The 21,317-nt window shown below is 46.2% G+C and overlaps 2 protein-coding genes across 2 annotated transcripts; both read right to left on the bottom strand.

Annotated features, from left to right (window-relative positions):
* Window positions 1–4,741: 4,741 nt before the first annotated feature.
* Window positions 4,742–7,490, bottom strand: LOC129831402 (uncharacterized). Its single transcript, XM_055894776.1, has 5 exons — window positions 7,231–7,490; window positions 5,980–6,341; window positions 5,710–5,864; window positions 5,450–5,594; window positions 4,742–5,325 (listed from the first exon to the last, which is right to left on the bottom strand). Exons 2-5 carry the CDS (start codon window positions 6,337–6,339, stop codon window positions 4,909–4,911), a joined length of 1,077 nt encoding a protein of 358 aa, XP_055750751.1. The 5' UTR covers window positions 6,340–6,341; window positions 7,231–7,490; the 3' UTR covers window positions 4,742–4,908.
* A 6,919-nt stretch (window positions 7,491–14,409) lies between these two features.
* Window positions 14,410–20,477, bottom strand: mrps21 (mitochondrial ribosomal protein S21). Its single transcript, XM_055894777.1, has 2 exons — window positions 20,352–20,477; window positions 14,410–15,032 (listed from the first exon to the last, which is right to left on the bottom strand). Exons 1-2 carry the CDS (start codon window positions 20,432–20,434, stop codon window positions 14,852–14,854), a joined length of 264 nt encoding a protein of 87 aa, XP_055750752.1. The 5' UTR covers window positions 20,435–20,477; the 3' UTR covers window positions 14,410–14,851.
* Window positions 20,478–21,317: the final 840 nt, after the last annotated feature.

Genomic DNA, 21,317 nt, shown 5'->3' on the forward strand with positions numbered 1-21,317 from the left:
ACACCCACAAAAGCCTACTGCCTATGGCTACCTTAAATCTGGCTCCCAATCAGAGACAAATGAATGACAGCTGTCTCTGATTGAGACCCAATCTAGGCAGCCATAGACATAACTAGACAACCTAACAAACACTATCCCATACACATACAACACCCATGGACTAACCAAACACACACAACATACAATGCCCACCCCAACTCACGCCCTGACCAACTAAACATAATCAAAATAACATAAAAATAGGTCAGGAACGTGACATAACCCCCCCTCAAGGTGCGTACTCCGAACGCACCACCAAAAGTCTAGGGGAGGGTCTGGGTGGGCATCTGTCCACGGTGGTGGCTCCGGCTCTGGACGCTGTCCCCACACCACCATAGTCACTCCCCGCTTCCGTATCCCCCACCCATTGACCACCCTCCAACTAAACCCACCTAACTGAATGGGCAGCATCGGGACAAGGGGCGGCATCGGGACAAGGGGCGGCACCGGGACAAGGGGCGGCACCGGGACAAGGGGCGGCACCGGGACAAGGGGCGGCACCGGGACAAGGGGCGGCAGGTCCTGGCTGAGGGACTCTGGCAGGTCCTGGCTGAGGGACTCTGGCAGGTCCTGGCTGAGGGACTCTGGCAGGTCCTGGCTGAGGGACTCTGGCAGGTCCTGGCTGAGGGACTCTGGCAGGTCCTGGCTGAGGGACTCTGGCAGGTCCTGGCTGAGGGACTCTGGCAGGTCCTGGCTGAGGGACTCTGGCAGGTCCTGGCTGAGGGACTCTGGCAGGTCCTGGCTGAGGGACTCTGGCAGGTCCTGGCTGAGGGACTCTGGCAGGTCCTGGCTGAGGGACTCTGGCAGGTCCTGGCTGAGGGACTCTGGCAGGTCCTGGCTGGCAGGTCCTGGCTGAGGGACTCTGGCAGGTCCTGGCTGAGGGACTCTGGCAGGTCCTGGCTGAGGGACTCTGGCAGGTCCTGGCTGAGGGACTCTGGCAGGTCCTGGCTGAGGGACTCTGGCAGGTCCTGGCTGAGGGACTCTGGCAGGTCCTGGCTGAGGGACTCTGGCAGGTCCTGGCTGAGGGACTCTGGCAGGTCCTGGCTGAGGGACTCTGGCAGGTCCTGGCTGAGGGACTCTGGCAGGTCCTGGCTGAGGGACTCTGGCAGGTCCTGGCTGAGGGACTCCGGCAGGTCCTGGCTGAGGGACTCCGGCAGGTCCTGGCTGAGGGACTCCGGCAGGTCCTGGCTGAGGGACTCCGGCAGGTCCTGGCTGAGGGACTCCGGCAGGTCCTGGCTGAGGGACTCCGGCAGGTCCTGGCTGAGGGACTCCGGCAGGTCCTGGCTGAGGGACTCCGGCAGGTCCTGGCTGAGGGACTCCGGCAGGTCCTGGCTGAGGGACTCCGGCAGGTCCTGGCTGAGGGACTCCGGCAGGTCCTGGCTGAGGGACTCCGGCAGGTCCTGGCTGAGGGACTCCGGCAGGTCCTGGCTGAGGGACTCCGGCAGGTCCTGGCTGAGGGACTCCGGCAGGTCCTGGCTGAGGGACTCCGGCAGGTCCTGGCTGAGGGACTCCGGCAGGTCCTGGCTGAGGGACTCCGGCAGGTCCTGGCTGAGGGACTCCGGCAGGTCCTGGCTGAGGGACTCCGGCAGGTCCTGGCTGAGGGACTCCGGCAGGTCCTGGCTGAGGGACTCCGGCAGGTCCTGGCTGAGGGACTCCGGCAGGTCCTGGCTGAGGGACTCCGGCAGGTCCTGGCTGAGGGACTCCGGCAGGTCCTGGCTTTAGGGACTCCGGCAGGTCCTGGCTTTAGGGACTCCGGCAGGTCCTGGCTGAGGGACTCCGGCAGGTCCTGGCTGAGGGACTCCGGCAGGTCCTGGCTGAGGGACTCCGGCAGGTCCTGGCTGAGGGACTCCGGCAGGTCCTGGCTGAGGGACTCCGGCAGGTCCTGGCTGAGGGACTCCGGCAGGTCCTGGCTGAGGGACTCCGGCAGGTCCTGGCTGAGGGACTCCGGCAGGTCCTGGCTGAGGGACTCCGGCAGGTCCTGGCTGAGGGACTCCGGCAGGTCCTGGCTGAGGGACTCCGGCAGGTCCTGGCTGAGGGACTCCGGCAGGTCCTGGCTGAGGGACTCCGGCAGGTCCTGGCTGAGGGACTCCGGCAGGTCCTGGCTGAGGGACTCCGGCAGGTCCTGGCTGAGGGACTCCGGCAGGTCCTGGCTGAGGGACTCCGGCAGGTCCTGGCTGAGGGACTCCGGCAGGTCCTGGCTGAGGGACTCCGGCAGGTCCTGGCTGAGGGACTCCGGCAGGTCCTGGCTGAGGGACTCCGGCAGGTCCTGGCTGAGGGACTCCGGCAGGTCCTGGCTGAGGGACTCCGGCAGGTCCTGGCTGGACGGCTCCGGCAGGTCCTGGCTGGACGGCTCCGGCAGGTCCTGGCTGGACGGCTCCGGCAGGTCCTGGCTGGACGGCTCCGGCAGGTCCTGGCTGGACGGCTCCGGCAGGTCCTGGCTGGACGGCTCCGGCAGGCTGGACGGCTCTGGCGCTATGCAGACGGCAGACTCTGGCCGGCTGAGACGCACTATAGGCCTGGTGCGTGGTACCGGAACTGGAGGCACCGGGCCGTGGGCACGCACCTCAGAGCGAGTGCGGGGAACAGGAACTGGGCACACCGGACTCTCGTGGCGCACTCCAGGCCTGGTGCGTGGTACCGGAACTGGAGGCACCGGGCTGGAGACCCGCACCATAGGGAGAGTGCGTGGAAGAGGAACAGGGCTCTGGAGATGCACTGGAAGCCTGGTGCGTGGTGTAGGCACTGGTGGTACTGAGCTGGGGTGGGAAGGTGGCGCCGGATATACCGGACCGTGAAGGAGGACACGTGCTCTTGAGCACCGAGCCTCCCCAACCCTACCAGGTTGAATGGTCCCCGTAGCCCTGCCAGTGCGGCGAGGTGGAATAGCCCGCACTGGCCTATGCAGGCGAACCGGAGACACCACCTGTAAGGCTGGTGCCATGTACGCCGGCCCGAGGAGACGTACTGGAGACCAGATACGTTGGGCCGGCTTCATGACACTCGGCTCGATGCCCAACCTAGCCCTCCCAGTGCGGCAAGGTGGAATAGCCCGCACTGGGCTAAGCACGCGTACTGGGGACACCGTGCGCTTTACCGCATAACACGGTGTCTGACCAGTACGACGCCCTCTTACTCCACGGCAAGCCCGGGGAGTTGGCTCAGGTATCCAACCCGGCTTCGCCACACTCCCCTTTAGCCCCCCCCCCAAGAAATTTTTGGGTGAGCCTCTCAGGCTTCCAGCCGCTCTGCCTTGCTTTTGCCTCATAAAACCTCCTCTCCGCCTTTGCTGCCTCCAGCTCCGCTTTGGGGCGGCGACACTCCTCTGGTTCTACCCAGGGTCCTTCCCCGTCCAGAATCTCCTCCCAAGTCCATTCCTCTTTTCCCCATTGCTGTAGTTCCTTCTCTCTCTCCTCAATCCGCTTGGTCCTGTTGTGGTGGGTGTTTCTGTAAAGGCAGTCAATGTTGTTCTCCTCCTCAAACGAGGAGGAGCATGGATAGGACCAAGATGCGAATTGAGGGAAATAAGCCATCTTTTAATGAAAACAGCAAAACAATACACTACAAAACTACAAAACAACAAATGAGACTAACCTTCAACTGTCCTGTGAGGACACAGGAACAAACACCCACAAAAGCCTACTGCCTATGGCTACCTTAAATCTGGCTCCCAATCAGAGACAAATGAATGACAGCTGTCTCTGATTGAGACCCAATCTAGGCAGCCATAGACATAACTAGACAACCTAACAAACACTATCCCATACACATACAACACCCATGGACTAACCAAACACACACAACATACAATGCCCACCCCAACTCACGCCCTGACCAACTAAACATAATCAAAATAACATAAAAATAGGTCAGGAACGTGACACTAATGAAATACTTTTTATGGATTTTCTCCCAATCCAATAGAAACATTCCTGGAAGATAAAAGAAATGAGGTGTTTGGCGTCATCACAATAGTAACATTTATCAATAAGGTGGAATATCCTTTGTTATCGAAAGTCAAATACTCATGTGCAAATCGTTTTTGGGCAGTGACGTATTCCTCAAAATATTTTTATTTTCACACCGTAGAATAAACCTGACATCAAATGTATCAAAAAGTAAAGGATGATAAATGTATACTATCAAATAAATAGTTATAAAGCCAATTAGAATGTAATAGGGAATCCCTGGCTCTAGTCTGCATCCAGGTTCTTCTAGAACAGACCCATTTTATGAGAAATACAATAAATCTAACATAATTCTTATTTATCCTCTTTTGTAGTTCCTAATGGTTGCCTTCGTTCCAGTTGTATGCTACTGGGGTAGTTAGTATTCACACTGAGGTCGATTTAGTCAATAGTTACATTAAACTGTGTAATAAATACATGGTTTTGTTGCCACTGGTTGGCAGTGGTTTAGTGCCAGTTGTATGTTATGGTTTACAATCAATGAGGTGGTATAGCAAGCCTTATACACTCAGCTGCCTTTTTTCACTGTGCTGCATCAGCTAAAGGATTACCAGGTTCTTGTATTGTCTTTCATTGTATTGTCCATGTTTTAAGATGTACTACTATTAATACTACTCATAACTGTGAGTTGATGTTAAGTTAGAGGTATTCCATCAATCTTTTATTCGTGTATAGTGTATTTCATGTGATTGAACTGTATGTCTAATTTTGTTGAAGTCTAAAATAAAATAAAAATGTAACAGTATATATTTTTATTTATTTATTACTCAACACTGCTTTATCACATCAACCATAAAAAATATTCCCAGGTAAATTTCAGTAAAAAAATGAAAAATGAAAGATGGTTAAAAGGTGCAATGAGTTCAGAGTTCAGTTTTATGTCCACTTTTATGTGTCTGTGCTTCTACTCCAGCTCTTGTTTCATAGACCTTAGTAATGTGGGGATAGATTGACTCCTCCTTTGGATTCCCACTGATGTAATATTGGTCTGTGTCTTCACTGTGCCAGGCCCGCTGTGGCATCTCCGTGGCTGATGTCCATGGAGGGAGAACTGATGTGAGTGAAACACCAGATGGGTTGAGGAGACACGGCTGTCTTGTGTGGCTGGGCTACCACATGCAGAGCAAGGTGAAATGTCAAGCCTCTTATTTCCCTTTCTTCTCCTGCTGACAGTCAGACATGACGGGCTATAAGTGTCTGTGTTCAAAAGGCTAAAGTCTTGTGAGGTCACTTCCTGGTAGTTGTCCTCACGCTGCAGGCGCTTGCAGCTGGGTGGGGCGGCACTGGGGAAATCAGAGTCCAACCAGCTAAGCTTGCGCTTCTGATGGAGCAAGAGTGAAGAAAAACATAAATTAGATACAAGTCTTACATATTATAGATTGCTGTGGGAATCATTATGACAATTACATATGAAACAGTGATAGCTAGAGCAGTAAGAGACCCACTTTGACTGGCATACACAGCTGATTTTGGTGCCATCGTGGCGGAAGACTGGGTGTGGGGTTCTGGGTGGCAGCGACAGGGGTCACATGGGGGAACCACATCTTCAGCATCATCTCTACCTGCAGGAGGGTGCGGAGGAATTTCTCTCTGTGGAAAAAGAGGAGTACTGTCATTAATAACATGTTACGACATGAAACACTTAAAGTAAATGTGTGACTACACCATAAGTTACTGCTAGCTATACACAAGATGGTTTGCTTACCCCATGTCAGGTTTCTGAAGAATACCCAGGATCCTCTGTAGTCTGTCGATGGCAACGCTCGACTGGAAACTGTTAAGTCCTCTCTCAAATCTCCCCGTCTTGAGTCCATTCAGAAGCTCCAACAGGGGTCTGATAAACTTTTGTAGCTCTGAACACTAGGAGAGCGAAGAGAAACAGAAAACATCAACATCTACTGTCTGATAATGTCCCTGGGTGAGAAAATCAGTAACAAAGTATGTTTAAATCAGTCTTTAAATAAACAAAACTCACTTTCTGAGCGAAGGCCAGGTCTCCTTGTGTGGTCTGCTCTGTGCTTTCCTTTGTGTAGAATGCAGCACTGCAAGAGGAAGCCACCATGGATGGGTAGATGGTGGTGTGGGGAAAGCATTCCGCTTGTCCACTCCCAGCCATGGACCAGTGTAACCTAGGGGCTGCCTCGCCACCCCCGGCCAGGGAGAAGGGTACTGAGCAGGTCTTGCCACCTCCTGAGCTATCTCCCTCGCTTTCGGAGGTGAAGACATCAATGTCTGCCTCATCCTCCGTCGCGTCGCTCTCGCTGAGGAGGAAGCTGGGGGTGGAGGAGCGGGAGTCGTAGGACGGCCATTTGGTGGACATGCTCAACAAATGCATCCCTGGAGAGAGAGAGAGAGAACAGACCAGGTCAGTCCCAATGGATATTACAATTAGACAAACCTCAGAGTAGAGTTAATAGTGACCTAGGCATTACAACAAGTCCGGCATGTAGTAATGTAGTAATGTAGTAAAAAAAAACTTTAACAAAATGACATAGTCATAGACATACCTATATCACAATTTAAATGAAAAAACTATCGATAAAAAAACAATAACAAATAAAAAACAATAACAACGCAAATGCATGAGTTTCACATCACGTTCCAGAATACTAGTAGGTGTGTCCCCTAATAAATATTCAAGAAGGAATGCTGTTAGTCACTGATATTGGTTCAAACTCCACGAGCTGTTGCGTTGCTATCTATACATGTGATCGTGTGGTGTGTGGGGGTGTGACGCACCCTGTCCAGTGGGATTTGGCTGTATTGCTCTAGGATTTTATGTCAGCTATTAGTTACATTTCAAACATCTGACCATTTTAACATCAAACTAATTGACTATCCTGAAACAAAAGGCCAGAGGCTGCATTACACTACATTGTTTCACGCATTATAAAGTTGTCAATGTTCATTGAACGCTTCTCATAAATCCCCTATGCCTTTTCTTTAAATTAGTCTATACTGTATTAAAGTTCTTAAATAATATATAGATGACATACATTGAGATAACTAATGCCATAAACTGATTCCAGGTTGGTTTGAGGCGTTAACCAAAGGAAGGTTCGGGCTAGAGCTGGGAAAGCTGATCCTGAACCAGCGCATACTTCAGGCACAACCAATAATTATTTTTACTATTTGCTAAATTATTGTATCCAACAGTGCACATTTGACAGTTCAAATCGAGTTAAAATAGGACAAGGGGGGAAAAAACTCTAAAGAAAAATCTTACCTTTTTAGGATGAAGCCGATATCAAGACAATAAAATAAAACAGTCAAATGGATAACTAGTTGAATATTTGCTATTTCCTTCTCCAATTACAATTCTGACAAGATCTTATTTAAAAAAAAATATATATATATATGACAAACACTGATGTTGATTGCGCGCTATAGTTGTTAGAGTCCTCTATTCTCAACGTCTCAGTACTGTTTCCTCCTTTCCCTCCTTTCAAATTCCGTTTACCTTTCAGTCCTCAGTACAGCGAGGGGCAACATGTGAATTGCTACCATGCGCTACACGTGCTGAACTGTGTGCACGGCCACGATTGGTTAGCACTTGGTACAAAAACGCTCTCATTGGTTGAGAATATAACCACTCAGTGACTACATAAATACTGATTGGCCAGTAACTTACTTGTCACGCTTTTCTCTCACTGCACGTGTCAGACGTGTGGAAGGCTGTGGCTGTATAGTCAGCAAGGGAAAACACGAGGCAGTAACCACACGGTTTATATAGTGTGGCTGAGGTGTCCTGTCCTGCATTATCATAATGTAAGGCTAGTGATTAGATGGTACTTACGGTTTCAGACTCCACGTGTAGAACACTGGACAACAACTGATGTCATCAGCTATGGATCAGCCTGATGATGACGCACCAGAGCTGGGGCAATTCATAATTGGATAATGGTCGAGTTAGAGTGGCTACCAACTAAACTCAGCAAAAAAAGAAATGTCCTCTCACTGTCAAGTGTGTTTATTTTCAGCAAATTTAACACTTGTAAATATTTGTATGAACATAACAAGATTCAACAACTGAGACAAAAAACTTAACAAGTTCCACAGACATGTGACTAACATAAATTGAATTATGTGTCCCTGAACAAAGGGGGGGGGGTAAAATCAAAAGTATCAGTCAGTATCTGGTGTGGCCACCAGCTGCATTAAGTACTGCAGTGCATCTCCTCATGGACTGCACCAGATTTGACAATTCTTGCTATGAGATGTTACCCCACTCTTCCACCAAGGTACCTGCAAGTTTCCGGACATTTCTGGGGGCAATGGCCCTAGCCCTCACCCTCCGATCAAACAGGTCCCAGATGTGCTAAATGGGATTGAGATCCGGGCTCTTCGCTGGCCATGGCAGAACACAAACATTCCTAGCTTGCAGGAAATTACGCACAGAACGAGCAGTATGGCTGGTGGCATTGTCATGCTGGAGGGTCATGTCAGGATGAGCCTGCAGGAAGGGTACCACATGAAGGAGGAGGATGTCTTCCCTGTAACGCACGGCGTTGAGATTGCCTGCGATGACAACAAGCTCAGTCCCATGATGCTGTGACACACCGCCCCAGACCACGACGGACCCTCCACCTACAAATTGATCCCGCTCCAGAGTACAGGCCTCGGTGTAACGCTCATTCCTTCGACGATAAACGTGAATCCGACCATCATCCCTGGTGAGACAAAACCGCGACTCGTCAGTGAAGAGCTCTTTTGACTTTCCTGTCTGGTCCAGCGACGGTGGGTTTGTGCCCATAGGCGACGTTGTTGCCAGTGATGTCTGGTGAGGACCTGCCTTACAACAGGGCTACAAGCCTTCAGTCTAGCCTCTCTCAGCTTAATTGCGGACAGTCTGAGCACTGATGGAGGGATTGTGCGTTCCTAGTGTAACTCGGGCAGATGTTGTTGCCATCCTGTACCTGTCCCACAGGTGAGATTTTCGTATGTACCGATCCTGTGCAGGTGTTGTTACACGTGGCCTGCCACTGTGAGGATGATCAGCTGTCCGTCCTGTCTCCCTGTAGGGCTGTCTTAGGAGTCTCATTAGTACAGACATTGCAATTTATTACCCTGGCCACATCTGCAGTCCTCATGCCTCCTTGCAACATGCATGCCTAAGGCACGTTCACGCAGATGAGCAGAGACATCTTTCTTTTGGTGTTTTTCAGTCAGTAGAAAGGCCTCTTTAGTGTCCTAAGTTTTCCTAACTTTGACCTTAGTTGCCTACCGTCTGTAAGTTGTTAGTGTCTTAACAACCGTTCCACAGGTGCATGTTCATTAATTATTTGTGGTTCATTGAACAATCATGGGAAACAGTGTTTAAACCCTTTACAATGAAGATCTGTGAAGTTACTTGGATTTTTACAAATTATCTTTGAAAGACAGGGTCCTGAAAAAGGGATGTTTCTTTTTTTGCTGAATTTAGTAGATAGTTAACATTTTGTTCTCGTGGGGTAGGCATGCATATTCTGGATTTGTCCAAAACTACCTTGCATGTTTACTCCCCATTTAGTGTATCTTTGTTAAAGCTGCAATATGTAATGTTTTGGACAACCCAACCAAATTCACATAGACATTTTAGTTATATATATGTCATTCTCGTTGAAAGCAAGTCTAAGAAACTGTAGATCTGTTCGATGTGCTTCTTTTTCTATGCTCCCCGTTCTTAAGTTTCGTTTTTGTGTCTATTACTTTCAGTTTTGTACACCAGCTTCAAACAGCTGAAAATACAATATTTTATGTTAAGGAAAATATATTTCACAGCGGTTTAGACGGTACAATGATTCTCTACACTCTGCTTGCTTGTTTTGTCACAAACTGAAATTAGGAAAACTATTAGAATTTTAGCAAGAAGGATATGAGTGATTTTTGCATAGTGCACCTTTAATTAGTGTAGATCAGGTATTCCCAAGTACACACAACGCAGTCAGGGGTACGCCAAATAAAAATATGATTCACATTTAAATATATATCTTTTTTTCTTCACATTTTCAAACAGTACATTTATATTTCCAACGGGCTATACGTACATTTGGTAGCCTCGTTTCACTGCCAAAAATAAAATTCAACCATCAGCGAAATAACAACACAATGTCAAATACAGGTAGCCTAGTCAAATAATTAGCATCCAATCACATTAACCGTTACTCTCTCACGGGAAACCTTCACTCTTGCGCAGACAATTAGAAACGAAACATGACATTTAGAAACTAAACATGACAATTTGAAAAATAAGCCACAGCAGTTTTGTTTAGCAAAATAAAGATGACTTTTGAGTAATAAGACATGTATAAAAGCAACAGATACCATTAATAAGAAGGGGCTAGAAGCGTCTTATATGGTGAGCTACAGATTGGCTAGGACAGGCAATTCCCATACTATTGTGGAGGACTTATTCGCATACAAGCCAGTGAATTATATGCGTTACAGCTGGATGAGTCAGAAGTGGCGGGCCTGGCACAGCTCCTAGTATATGTCCGTTACGTTTATGGACGGTCAATTAAGGAAGACATCCTCTTCTGCAAACCAGGACAACATGAGAGGATATTTTTAAAGTACTGGACAGCTTTGTGACATCAAACGGACTTTGGTGGTCAAGTGGTGTTGCTATCTGTACTGATGGCGCAAAAGCCATGACAGGGAGACATAGTGGAGTGGTAACGCGCGTGCAAGCAGTTGCTCCTGACGCCACTTGGGTACACTGCAGCATCCACGAGGGGCTCTTGCTGCCAAGGGAATGCCTGACAGCTTGAAAGACGTTTTGGACACTACAGTGAAAATGGTTAACTTTGTTAAAGCAAGGCCCCTGAACTCTCGTGCATTTTCTGCATTATGCAATGATATGGGCAGCGACCATGTAACACTTTACAACATACAGAAGTGCGCTGGTTATCAAGGGGCAACGTATTGACACGTTTTTTTAAGTTGAGAGACGAGCTTAAAGTTCTTTACTGACCATAATTCTCACTTGTCTGACCGCTTGCATGATGACCAGTTTCTCACACGACTGGCCTATCTGGGTGATGTTTTTTCTCGCCTGAATAATCTGAATCTAGGACTCCGCAACTATATTCAATGTGCAGGACAAAATTGAGGCCATGATTAAGAAGTTGGAGCTCTTTCCTGTCTGCATTAACAAGGACAACACACAGGTCTTTCCATCATTGTAGGATTTTTTTGTGTGCAAATGAACTCAAGCTTACAGACAATGTCAAATGTGATATAGCGAAGCACCTGAGTGAGCTGGGTGCGCAATTACGCAGGTTCTTTCCCAAAACAGATGACACAAACAACTGGATTCGTTATCCCTTTCATGCCCTGCCTCCAGTCCACTTAATCAGAAGCCACTGCCAGATTTCTGGATTGGGCTGTGCTCAGAGTATCCTGCCTTGGCAAATCGTGCTGATAAGACACAGAGACAACCTCGTACCTATGTGAGAGTGGATTCTCGGCCCTCGCTAGCATGAAAACTAAATACAGGCACAGACTTGTGTGTGGAAAATGATTTAAGACTGAGACTCTCTCCAATACAACCCAACATCCTTTCAAGCACACCCTTCTCATTAACCTGTGGTGAGTTATTCACCATTTATTTATTTTTTATTTACATTTTTTAAACATTTTTTCTCCCCTTTTCTCCACAATTTTCGTGGTATCCAATCGCTAGTAATTACTATCTTGTCTCATCGCTACAACTCCCGTACGGGCTCGGGAGAGACGAAGATCGAAAGCCATGCGTCCTCCGAAGCACAACCCAACCAAGCCGCACTGCTTCTTAACACAGCGCAACCCGGAAGCCAGCTGCACCAATGTGTCGGAGGATACACCGTGCACCTGGCCCCCTTGGTTAGCGCGCACTACGTCCGGCCCCCCACAGGAGTCGCTGGAGCGCGATGAGACAAGGATATCCCTATCGGCCAAACCGACCCTAGGCCAATTGTGCGTAGCCCCACGGACCTCCCGGTCGCGGCGGGCTGTGACAGAGCCTGGGCGCGAACCCAAAGCCTGGGCGCGAACCCCCTTCGCGAACCCTGGGCGCGAAGCCCTAGACCACTGCGCCACCCGGGAGGCCCGTGCGACAAATAACGTTTAATATGTAAGATGGCTAAATAAAGAGAAATTATGGATTATTATTATATTATTATTTGTACCCTGGTCCTGTAAGAGCTCTTTGTCACTTCCCATGAGCTGGGTTGTGACAAAAACATTCATTCTTATGTTTAACAAATGTATCTTATAGTGTGTGTGTGGCAGGCTTACAATGATGGCAAAACAACAACATTTGAGAGTGCGCTGACTCTGGTGCTAGAGGGGGTACGCAGCTGGAAGTTGAACGTTTGAAGGGGTAGGGACTATAGAAAGTTTGGGTACCATTGGTGTAGATAAATTATACCCTATAATAGCCATTTACATTTTTGTGATGACCCAACCATTCCTAAAACATATCATCTGATCCAGAAATGAACAGGCCTAATTATATTTGGAGGTCCTTCCACAATGTTCTTATGGAGTGTTTAGACATATTCAATCTCTCTCTATCCCAGTCTGTTGTCCCCACTTGCTTCAAGATGTACACCGTTGTTCCTGTACCCAAGAAAGTGAAGATAACGGCACTAAATGACTATCGTCTCGCCCTGTAACACTCACTTCTGTCATCATGGAGTATTTTGAGAGGCTAGTTAAGGATCATATCACATCCACCTTACCCAACACCCTAGACCAGGGGTGTCAAACTCATTCCATTGAGGGCCTAGTGTCTGCAGGTTTTTGAGGGCCTAGTGTCTGCCTGTTCACCCCGCTATCTATAAGGCAGAGACAGTACAGGTGCATCAACGCTGGGACAGAGAGACTGAAAAACAGCTTCTATCTCCAGGCCACCAGATTGTTAAATAGTCACCACTAGCTGGCCTCCGCCCAGTACCCTTCCTTGAATTTAGTCCCTGTTACTAGCTGGCCAACACCCGATACTCAACTCTGCACCTTCGAGACTGCTGCTGTATGTACAAAGTTATTGACCACTGGTTACTACAATATAATTTTACACACCGTTTTACCCACTTCATATGCATATACTGTATTCTAGTTAAGGCTCATCCTATATAATTACTGCTGTACACACCTTTTCTACTCATATACTGTCCATAATGTCTATACACATATACAGTACCTTCGGAAAGTATTCAGACCCCTTGACTTTTTCCACATTCTGTTACGTTACAGCCTTATTCTAAAATGGATGAAATAGTTTTCCCCCTCATCAAGGCACTAGTTATATACCGGACTCAGATTGCTCATTCTTATATTTGTTAATTATTTTCTTTAAATGTTTTTTATTTGCAAACATAAGCATTTCGCTACACCTGTGTTAACATAAGCAAAACATATTTGTATTTATTTAACCTTTATTTAACTAGGCAAGTCAGTTTAAGAACAAATTCTTATTTACAATGACGGCCTACCCCAGCCAAACCCGGATGACTTTGGGCCAATTGTGCGCCGCCCTATGGGACTCCCAATAACGGCCGGATGTGATTCAGCCTGGATTCGAACCAGGGACTGTAGTGACGCCTCTTGCACTGAGATGAAGTGCCCGAGTGGCGCTGCGTATGTAACAAATAATATTTTATTTGAAACAATAAGAATATCAGAATTTCAGGCAATTTCTTGAGACAAGTGTATCATGAGACATTGCTTGAAATGAGTGGCCAACATGTTGTAGATTTACCTTTTAAACAGTCTCCACGATTTTTATTATAGTCTATCTATAGCCCGCTTTCCAAAATCATCGATTCTGACTTCCGCCACTTCTCTATTGGAGGTAGGTCAGCCGCCAACCGGAAAACTTGCAAATCCATCATAGATAATTTATTGCCCTACTCCACAATGCCAAGACGATTTGCTCTGGCCAGCAACCTCTGCAGGGCAGCAAGTGCTTTTGCTTTTATGGGCGCTAGAGCACAAGCTCACATTGGGGCCCCCATTTAGAGAAACCAGTGGATGTGACAACCCGTCCATAGTTTATGCATCTCTGGCAAGGAATGGACTTAAATGGACCATTAAGGGGTGCACTATATAGGAAATAGGGTACAATTTGGGATGAAGCCAATGTCTTAGGAGACTGATATCCTGCTGTCATGCATAATTACACTGTTGTTCAAATTCTCCTTTTAAAATGAATATATTGTTATCAACTTGCAACCTAATTAATAAATTGTTTGTTCATCCCAAAACAAATGCCATTCTTTTTTACAATACTCTAAAAAAGCATTGTATAAAGGACGTTTTCATTTATAGAACATGGCTTACCTCAAAATAGTGCAATATGGCACAAAACTAACAAAAATAAGTGGTGGGCGCAAGCAAAATTGGTTAATTTAATCTCAGAAACAAAACGTACTAGAAACAAACGTACACAATGAGACAATTTATTTAACTTCAGTATTACCACAACTTTTGATCCAGGTGCGAAACATAAATTTGGCTTTGTGTCTAAAATGTTAACAATAGTTTCATGTAAATAGTTACTGTCTTGTTTCAAACAAGAATGAAGGTATAATTTCTCAAACAAGACAGACATGCTCGCCTCTGGCACACTGTGCTATAATGAACAGGGAAAATTATCATTCAAAACAGACGACATCATTTCGATGATAAACAATTTTTCAAAGTGTCAGCCACTAACTAACCCTAACCCTTTGGATTGTGGAATACAAATCTAGTTGGATCCGGTTTATTGAAGTTCCCTTCAGAGGACTTTTCTTTCCCCTTCCATCTTCCAGCTGGGTAGTGCTAACTCAGTGAGCTCTTACTCCTAACTGTCCTCTTCGCACGGACGGAACATAGCCCTCCATCTAGGAGCCGACCCAGGGGTCTCGTCTTTGCGTCCGGGAGATGAAGGAGATCTTCCTGGCCATTTCAGAATGATAGATCCTCTTGCAGTTCTCGTAGTTCTCTCGCTGCCTGCGCCGACATGGCTTCTCATAGTAGCGCTTTCGTTTCACCGTTTCGATAATTCCGTCCACAGACAGCACTCTTAAGGGTGTAAAATGAGAGAGCAGAGAGAAATGGGTTAGAAGTAGGCCCACACCTGTATACCTTCCATGTAAAATGTTGTATTCTTTGACATGAGGATGTGTTAGCTATTATGCGTCTTATTAAAAGGCGTATAATAGGTCTCTGAGTAGTAGGAAATATGAATCCATCTCAAATGTCAGTTTTTTTAGTCAGCATCATGCATGGATAACAAGACATAAGGGGGTTTTCATGGGACTTAACTAGTCTTAAAATACAATGTATCAGAACCTTAAAGCCACGGGCTTTAGGTAAAAAAATTTATCAAAATTTCTAATATGCAAGAGGGAATGGAGAGTCTTATGGAAAGGTAGGCAACCAAGCAGGAAGGGAGGGAAAGCAGTAGAAAATAGCCCCTCGACGGTAGCAATTTTGGGCGATACTGATTTGGTGATCGTGAACACAGTAGCAAGCTAAATCTTCAGTTCGCTAATTTGAGAACAGGATCTGGCACCGCTCAGTTTTGGACTGTTTCGATCCAGAACCCATTTGCCATAATCCAGTACCTCGTGGCATGAACAATTATTGGGACTGTTTACAATGTAACATTTTTAATAAAAGCAATCAGAGTTAATTCAAGTTGCCTCCTAATTATCATGCCCGCAAAAAAAAGAAAAAAGTGAAAAAGGGCCTGTTATTCAACATTTTTTATTTGTGTTGTGCCGGCACGGGTTTGTTTAAACAACATTTTTACCTACAGACCAACGTGTGGCCGTGTCGCTCACAGAACTAGAATGAGATTCACATTATATGACATTGCTCCCTCTCTCTGCTCTGATAGACATGAGCCTGCAACTCTTCTCTCTCCAGCTCTGCACTTCATTTATGTCCTTATAGCATAGCGGGGTGCTGGAGGTGCTGATGAATTGACCCCTGATGAATTGAAATACCGTAATTGCTGGACTATTAAGCGCACCTGAATATAAGCCGTACCCATTGAATTAAAAAATATATATGTATTTTGTACATAAATAAACCGCACACGTCTATAAGCCGCAAGTGGCTACCGGTACATTGAAACAAATGAACTTTACACAGCCTTTAAACGAAACACGGCTTGTAACAAAAATAAATAGGCTTTAACAAAAAAAATGTTTAAATAGCAGTAAACAGTAGCCTACCAAGAAAGTCATACTTCATTACGGTGGCGATTGTTTTGGCTTTCAGTCGGATCTGTACAGTTGAAACACCTCGGCCGTCTGCTCTCTGTGTGTTGACCCAGTCTTCAAGCTCATTTTCTAGTTCGGGCCATCTGCTTTTCTTCTCTGAAAGCTTTTGTTGTCAGCGTCAGTTCCTCACGCTGCTGTTTCCAACGTCTTATCATCGACTCATTAAGGCCAAGCTCCCGTGCAGCAGCTCTATTTCCTTTTCCAACAGCCAGATCGATCGCCTTCAAATTGAAAGCTGCATCATATGCATTTCTCCGTGTCTTTGCCATGATGAGGGTGACAAAATGACTACCGTAATCAGAATGATGGGAAGTTTGAGCGCGCTCGATTTACGTGACATTATGTGACGGTGCTCAGTTTTTTGGCAGCGTGAATCTTGTGAAAAAAGCCGCGTCATTGTATAAACCGCGAGGTTCATAGCGTGGGAAAAAAGTAGTGGCTTATAGTCCGGAAATTACGGTACATTTAACAAAGTCATAGGACTACTGCTGTCTGTTCAAAAACAAATTCAACAGTTCAGAATACTACAGCAGGAGTAGGCCTATCATTTATCATTTAGCCACAGAATCAAGAGCTTTTTAAAAAAAATTATTGCCTAGCTGTGGATTATGTGTAGCCCAATCACAAAGCATGCCTACAGTCGGGCAAATCTGTCAGTGAACGACATCAAATCAAATGTTATTTGTAACACGCGGAGAATACAACAGATGTAGACCTTAGAGTGAAATGCTTACTTACAAGCCCTTAACCAACAATGCTTTAAGAAGTTAAGAAAAACAAGTAAAAAATGTCAAATACAAGTAACAAATAATTAAACAGCAGCAGTAAAATAACAATAGCAAGGCTATATACAGGGGGTACCGGTACAGAGCCAATGTGCGGGGGCACCGGTTAGTCGAGGTAACAAGAGGTAATATGTACCTGTAGGTAGAGTTAAAGTGACTATGCACAGATAATAAAAAGAGTAGCAGCAGTGTAAGTGGGGTCTGGGTAGCCATTTGATTAGCTGTTCAGTAGTCTTATGGCTTAGGGGTAGAAGCTGTTAATAAGCCTCTTAGACCTAGACTTGGCACTCAGGTACCGCTTGCTGTGCGGTAGCAGAGAGAACAGTCTATGACTAGGGTGGTTGGAGTCTTTGACAATTTTTAGGGCCTTCCTCTGACACCGCCTGGTATAGAGGTTCTGGATGGCAGGAAGCTTGGCCCCAGGGATGTACTGGGCCGTACGCACTACCCTCTGTAGTGCCTTGCGGTCGGAGGCCGAGCAGTTGCCGTACCAGGCAGTGATGCAACCAGTCAGGATGCTCCTGATGTTGCAGGTCTAGAACCTTTTGAGGATCTGAGACCCATGCCAAATGTTTTCAGTCTCCTGAGGGGGAATAGGCGCTGTCGTGTCCTTTACACGACTGTCTTGGTGTGCTTGGACCATGTTAGTTTGTTGGTGATGTGGACGCCAAGGAACTTGAAGCGCTCAACCTGCTCCACTACAGCCCCGTCAATGAGAATGGGGGCGTGCTTGGTACTCCTTTTCCTGTAGTCCACAATCATCTCCTTTGTCTTGATCCTGTTGAGGGAGAAGTTGTTGTCCTGGCATCACACGGCCAGGTCTCTGACCTCCTCCCTATAGGCTGTCTCATCGTTGTCGGTGATCAGGCCTGCCACTGTTGTGTCATGGGCAAACTTGATGATGGTGTTGGAGTCATGCCTGGCCATGCAGTCATGAGTGAACAGGGAGTACAGGAGGGGACTGAGCCGCACCCCCGAGGGGCCCCCGTGTTGAGGATCAGCGTGGCGGATGTGTTGTTACCTACCCTTACCACCAGTTGCAGAAGGAGGTGTTTAGTCCCAGGGTCCTTATGATGAGCTTTAAGGGCACTATGGTGTTGAATGCTGAGCTGTAGTCAATGAATAGCATTCTCACATAGGTGTTCCTTTTGGGCTAGCAGAGGCAGTTCGGAGATTAAACGGAGGGCGGGGGTCACATTCAGGTTTCACACAATCGCGGGGAAACACAGATTGGAAAGCAAATGGCTCCTGCTGAAAAGTGAAGACAAATATCTGTCAGTAGGCTAACAAATACACTACGTAAGCAAAAGTATGTGGACACCTGCTCGTCAAACATCTCATTACAAATTCATTAATATGGAGTTGATCCCCCCTTTTCTGCTAGAACAATCTCCACTCTTCTGGGAAGACTTTCCACTAGATGTTGGAACATTGCTGCAGGCACTTGCTTCCATTCAGCCACAAGCATTAGTGAGGTCAGGCACTGATGTTGGGTGATTTGGCCTGGCTTCGCAGTCAGCGTTCCAATTCATCCCAAAGGTGTTCGATGGGGTTGAGGTCAGGGCTCTGTGCAGGTCAGTCAAGTTCTTCCACACTAATCTCGACAAACCATTTCTGTATGGACCTCGCTTTGTCATGCTGAAACAGGAAGGGCCTTCCCCAAACTGTTGCCACAAAGTTGGAAGCACAGAATTGTCTAGAATTTCATTGTATGCTGCAGCGTTAAGATTTCCCTTCACTGGAACTAACGGGCCTAGCCCGAACCATGAAGAACATCCCCAGATCATTATTCCTCTTCCACCAAACTTTACAGTTGGCACTTTGTATTCGCACAGGTATACTCCTGGCATCTGCCAAAACCAGAATCAGCTGCCGGACTGCCAGATGGTGAAGCGTGATTCAGAGAACAGGTTTCCGCTGCTCCAGAGTCCAATGGGGGCGAGCTTTAAACCACTCTAGCCGATGCTTGGCATTGCGCATGGTGATCTTAGGCTTCTGTGCGGCTGCTTGGCCATGAAAACCCATTTCATGATGCTCCCGGCAAGCAGTTCTTGTGCTAACGTTGCTACCAGAGGCCATTTGGGACTCCATAGTGAGTGTTGAAACCAAGGACAGATTATTTTTTATGCGCTACAAGCTTCAGCACACGGTGGTCCCTTTCTGTGAGCTTACCACTTCGCGGCTGAGCCATTGTTGCTCCTAGACGTTTCTGACAACTGACTTGTTGGAAAGGTGTCATCCTATGATGGTGCCACTTTGAAAGTGACTGAGCACTTCAGTACAGGCCATTCTAGTGCCAATGTTTGTCTATGGCTGTGTGCTCGATTTTATACACCTGTCATCAACGAGTGTGGCTGAAATAGTTGAATCCACTAATTTGAAGGGGTGTCCACATAACATACATTTGACCATGTAGTGTATCAACTTCCAAATAGGCCTATTGAGTGAAGAGCATTGTTTTTACTAAGTAAAACGAGAGAGACAGGTTTTTAGCACGAGCGGATCGGCCATCGCCGGTGAGTGAGTTGCGCATCAAGCTTTTTTAGGACTATAATTTCATCCTCATATTGTACAATGTATCTCCACATACCTAAATCCAATTGTATTGGTCTCGAACACATATTTAGCAGATGTTATTGCGGGTGTGGCGAAATGCTTGTGGTCCTAATTCCAACAGTGCAGTATTATCTAACAATTCACACAAATCTAAAAGTAAAAACAATGTAATTAAGAAATATATAAATATCACTGTAAAGACGTAGCCTATTGTCTACCTATCTTACTTACATTAAATATTATTGCATTCCGTTGAGCGCAGGTGAAAACCAATTTATATTACGTTCATACACTGTTCTAGGCGATACAATCAATTACCTTTCCTGCTGTTAGATCCGCGGACCTGTGCGTGGCAGTAGTTAGTGATTTTAATGGAGGTGCAGAAGGCGATTTTCACTTTCACCAGATGCATTTTTTCGGTTGCATGAAACTTTTTATTTAGAGCTTTTTGGTAATTAACGTTACATACTCTATAATAATAGAGTTTCGCTGAGCAACTATCGTCCGTCCTTTGGTAAGTAGCCTACCGAATGGATTTTGACATTTAAGCGTGAAAAACTGGCGAACGGCAAATTGAATGTCTGCTTCCTGGGTTTAAATCGCCAAATTCAACGTTTACCGTATGGATTCTGTCTACACCGGAAGTCATGTCGGAATGACATTGATCAAGTTAGCTACGTTCGAACGACGATGTTCAAATAATAAGCTGACTTACAATAACTAACGTTAGCTATCTCAGTAACTTAAAAATACATGTGGAAATACGATACCTATTTAGAGCCTTGTAAGCTGCATCGATATTGCCCTCATTGACCATCACCGTCCGAGCAACAAAACGAAGGTGGTTCGCCATGTTGTGACTGATGCAGTCGTCCGGGTGGAAGCAAAAGACTACAAAATCTTATGTTCCGCACTAATATGAAATTGGAATCAGAAAATCGCATTCAACAGTAGATGGCGCTACATCGACATCCTATCCTGTGCTTAAGCTTTACTTTTGTCGTGCACTCAATATAAATACATTTGATTAGATTCGACAAAATAAGATTTGTTTCATAATCATGTCAATAAATATGGAATTACTACCAACCAGGTAGCTCTGTTTTATAAAAGCTATATCAATATGTTGGTACTAGTCTTGTTTTTATTACATTACATTTCTTCAATGTTTCCACCAGTTACTAACATTTCTCAACACAAAATGGCCATAGAGTGCATAATTAATGTAGCAATATTCATTACACTCAGCTCCGTTTTAAGTCCATCAGTTCAGGTCATCCAATAATTAAAATAAAATTCATGAATTCATGAAAATAATATTTTAGCCTTTTTTTTTCAATTCTTGAATTGAATGTCAATCATCACATCATCTGAATTGAAATGGAATTTGCCCTATGAAGACACAAAGACACATTCATACATTGGGAATGGCTGTTACCCTCAATTGCTCCTCTGTGATTATGTCCTGTAAAATGAGAATGCATTCAGGCGAAACATGAACAATCAAGAGATTTGAAAGAATACCGGTCGTCATCACAACAGGGACTAGATGTCCTCACATTTTTTCAGAGGACCTTCTCCTCTCCTTTATCTAACTCAGTCCTCAGCTGGGCCTCTTAGCCTCAGTCCAAGTGGCACCCTATTATCTATATTGTGAACTCCTTATTAAAGGTCTTCGGTAAAAAGTAGTGCACCATGGAGGGTATAGGGTTCAATTTCGGACTTTCCCATATTCT

The sequence above is a fragment of the Salvelinus fontinalis genome, chromosome 32 (genome assembly GCF_029448725.1).
Source record: "Salvelinus fontinalis isolate EN_2023a chromosome 32, ASM2944872v1, whole genome shotgun sequence".
In the NCBI taxonomy this organism is placed as follows: domain Eukaryota; kingdom Metazoa; phylum Chordata; class Actinopteri; order Salmoniformes; family Salmonidae; genus Salvelinus; species Salvelinus fontinalis.

Bases quoted from the DNA above. Each gene is read 5' to 3' on its own strand.
- LOC129831402 (XM_055894776.1), bottom strand. From the start codon at position 6,339: ATGCATTTGTTGAGCATGTCCACCAAATGGCCGTCCTACGACTCCCGC. The intron at 5,865-5,979 runs GTGAGTTTTGTT...TCGCTCTCCTAG, and splicing joins ACCTGGCCTTCGCTCAGAAA to TGTTCAGAGCTACAAAAGTT. The intron at 5,326-5,449 runs GTGGGTCTCTTA...TTGCTCCATCAG, and splicing joins AGCTGTGTATGCCAGTCAAA to AAGCGCAAGCTTAGCTGGTT.
- mrps21 (XM_055894777.1), bottom strand. From the start codon at position 20,434: ATGGCGAACCACCTTCGTTTTGTTGCTCGGACGGTGATGGTCAATGAG. The intron at 15,033-20,351 runs GTATCGTATTTC...TACACCCTTAAG, and splicing joins GCTTACAAGGCTCTAAATAG to AGTGCTGTCTGTGGACGGAA.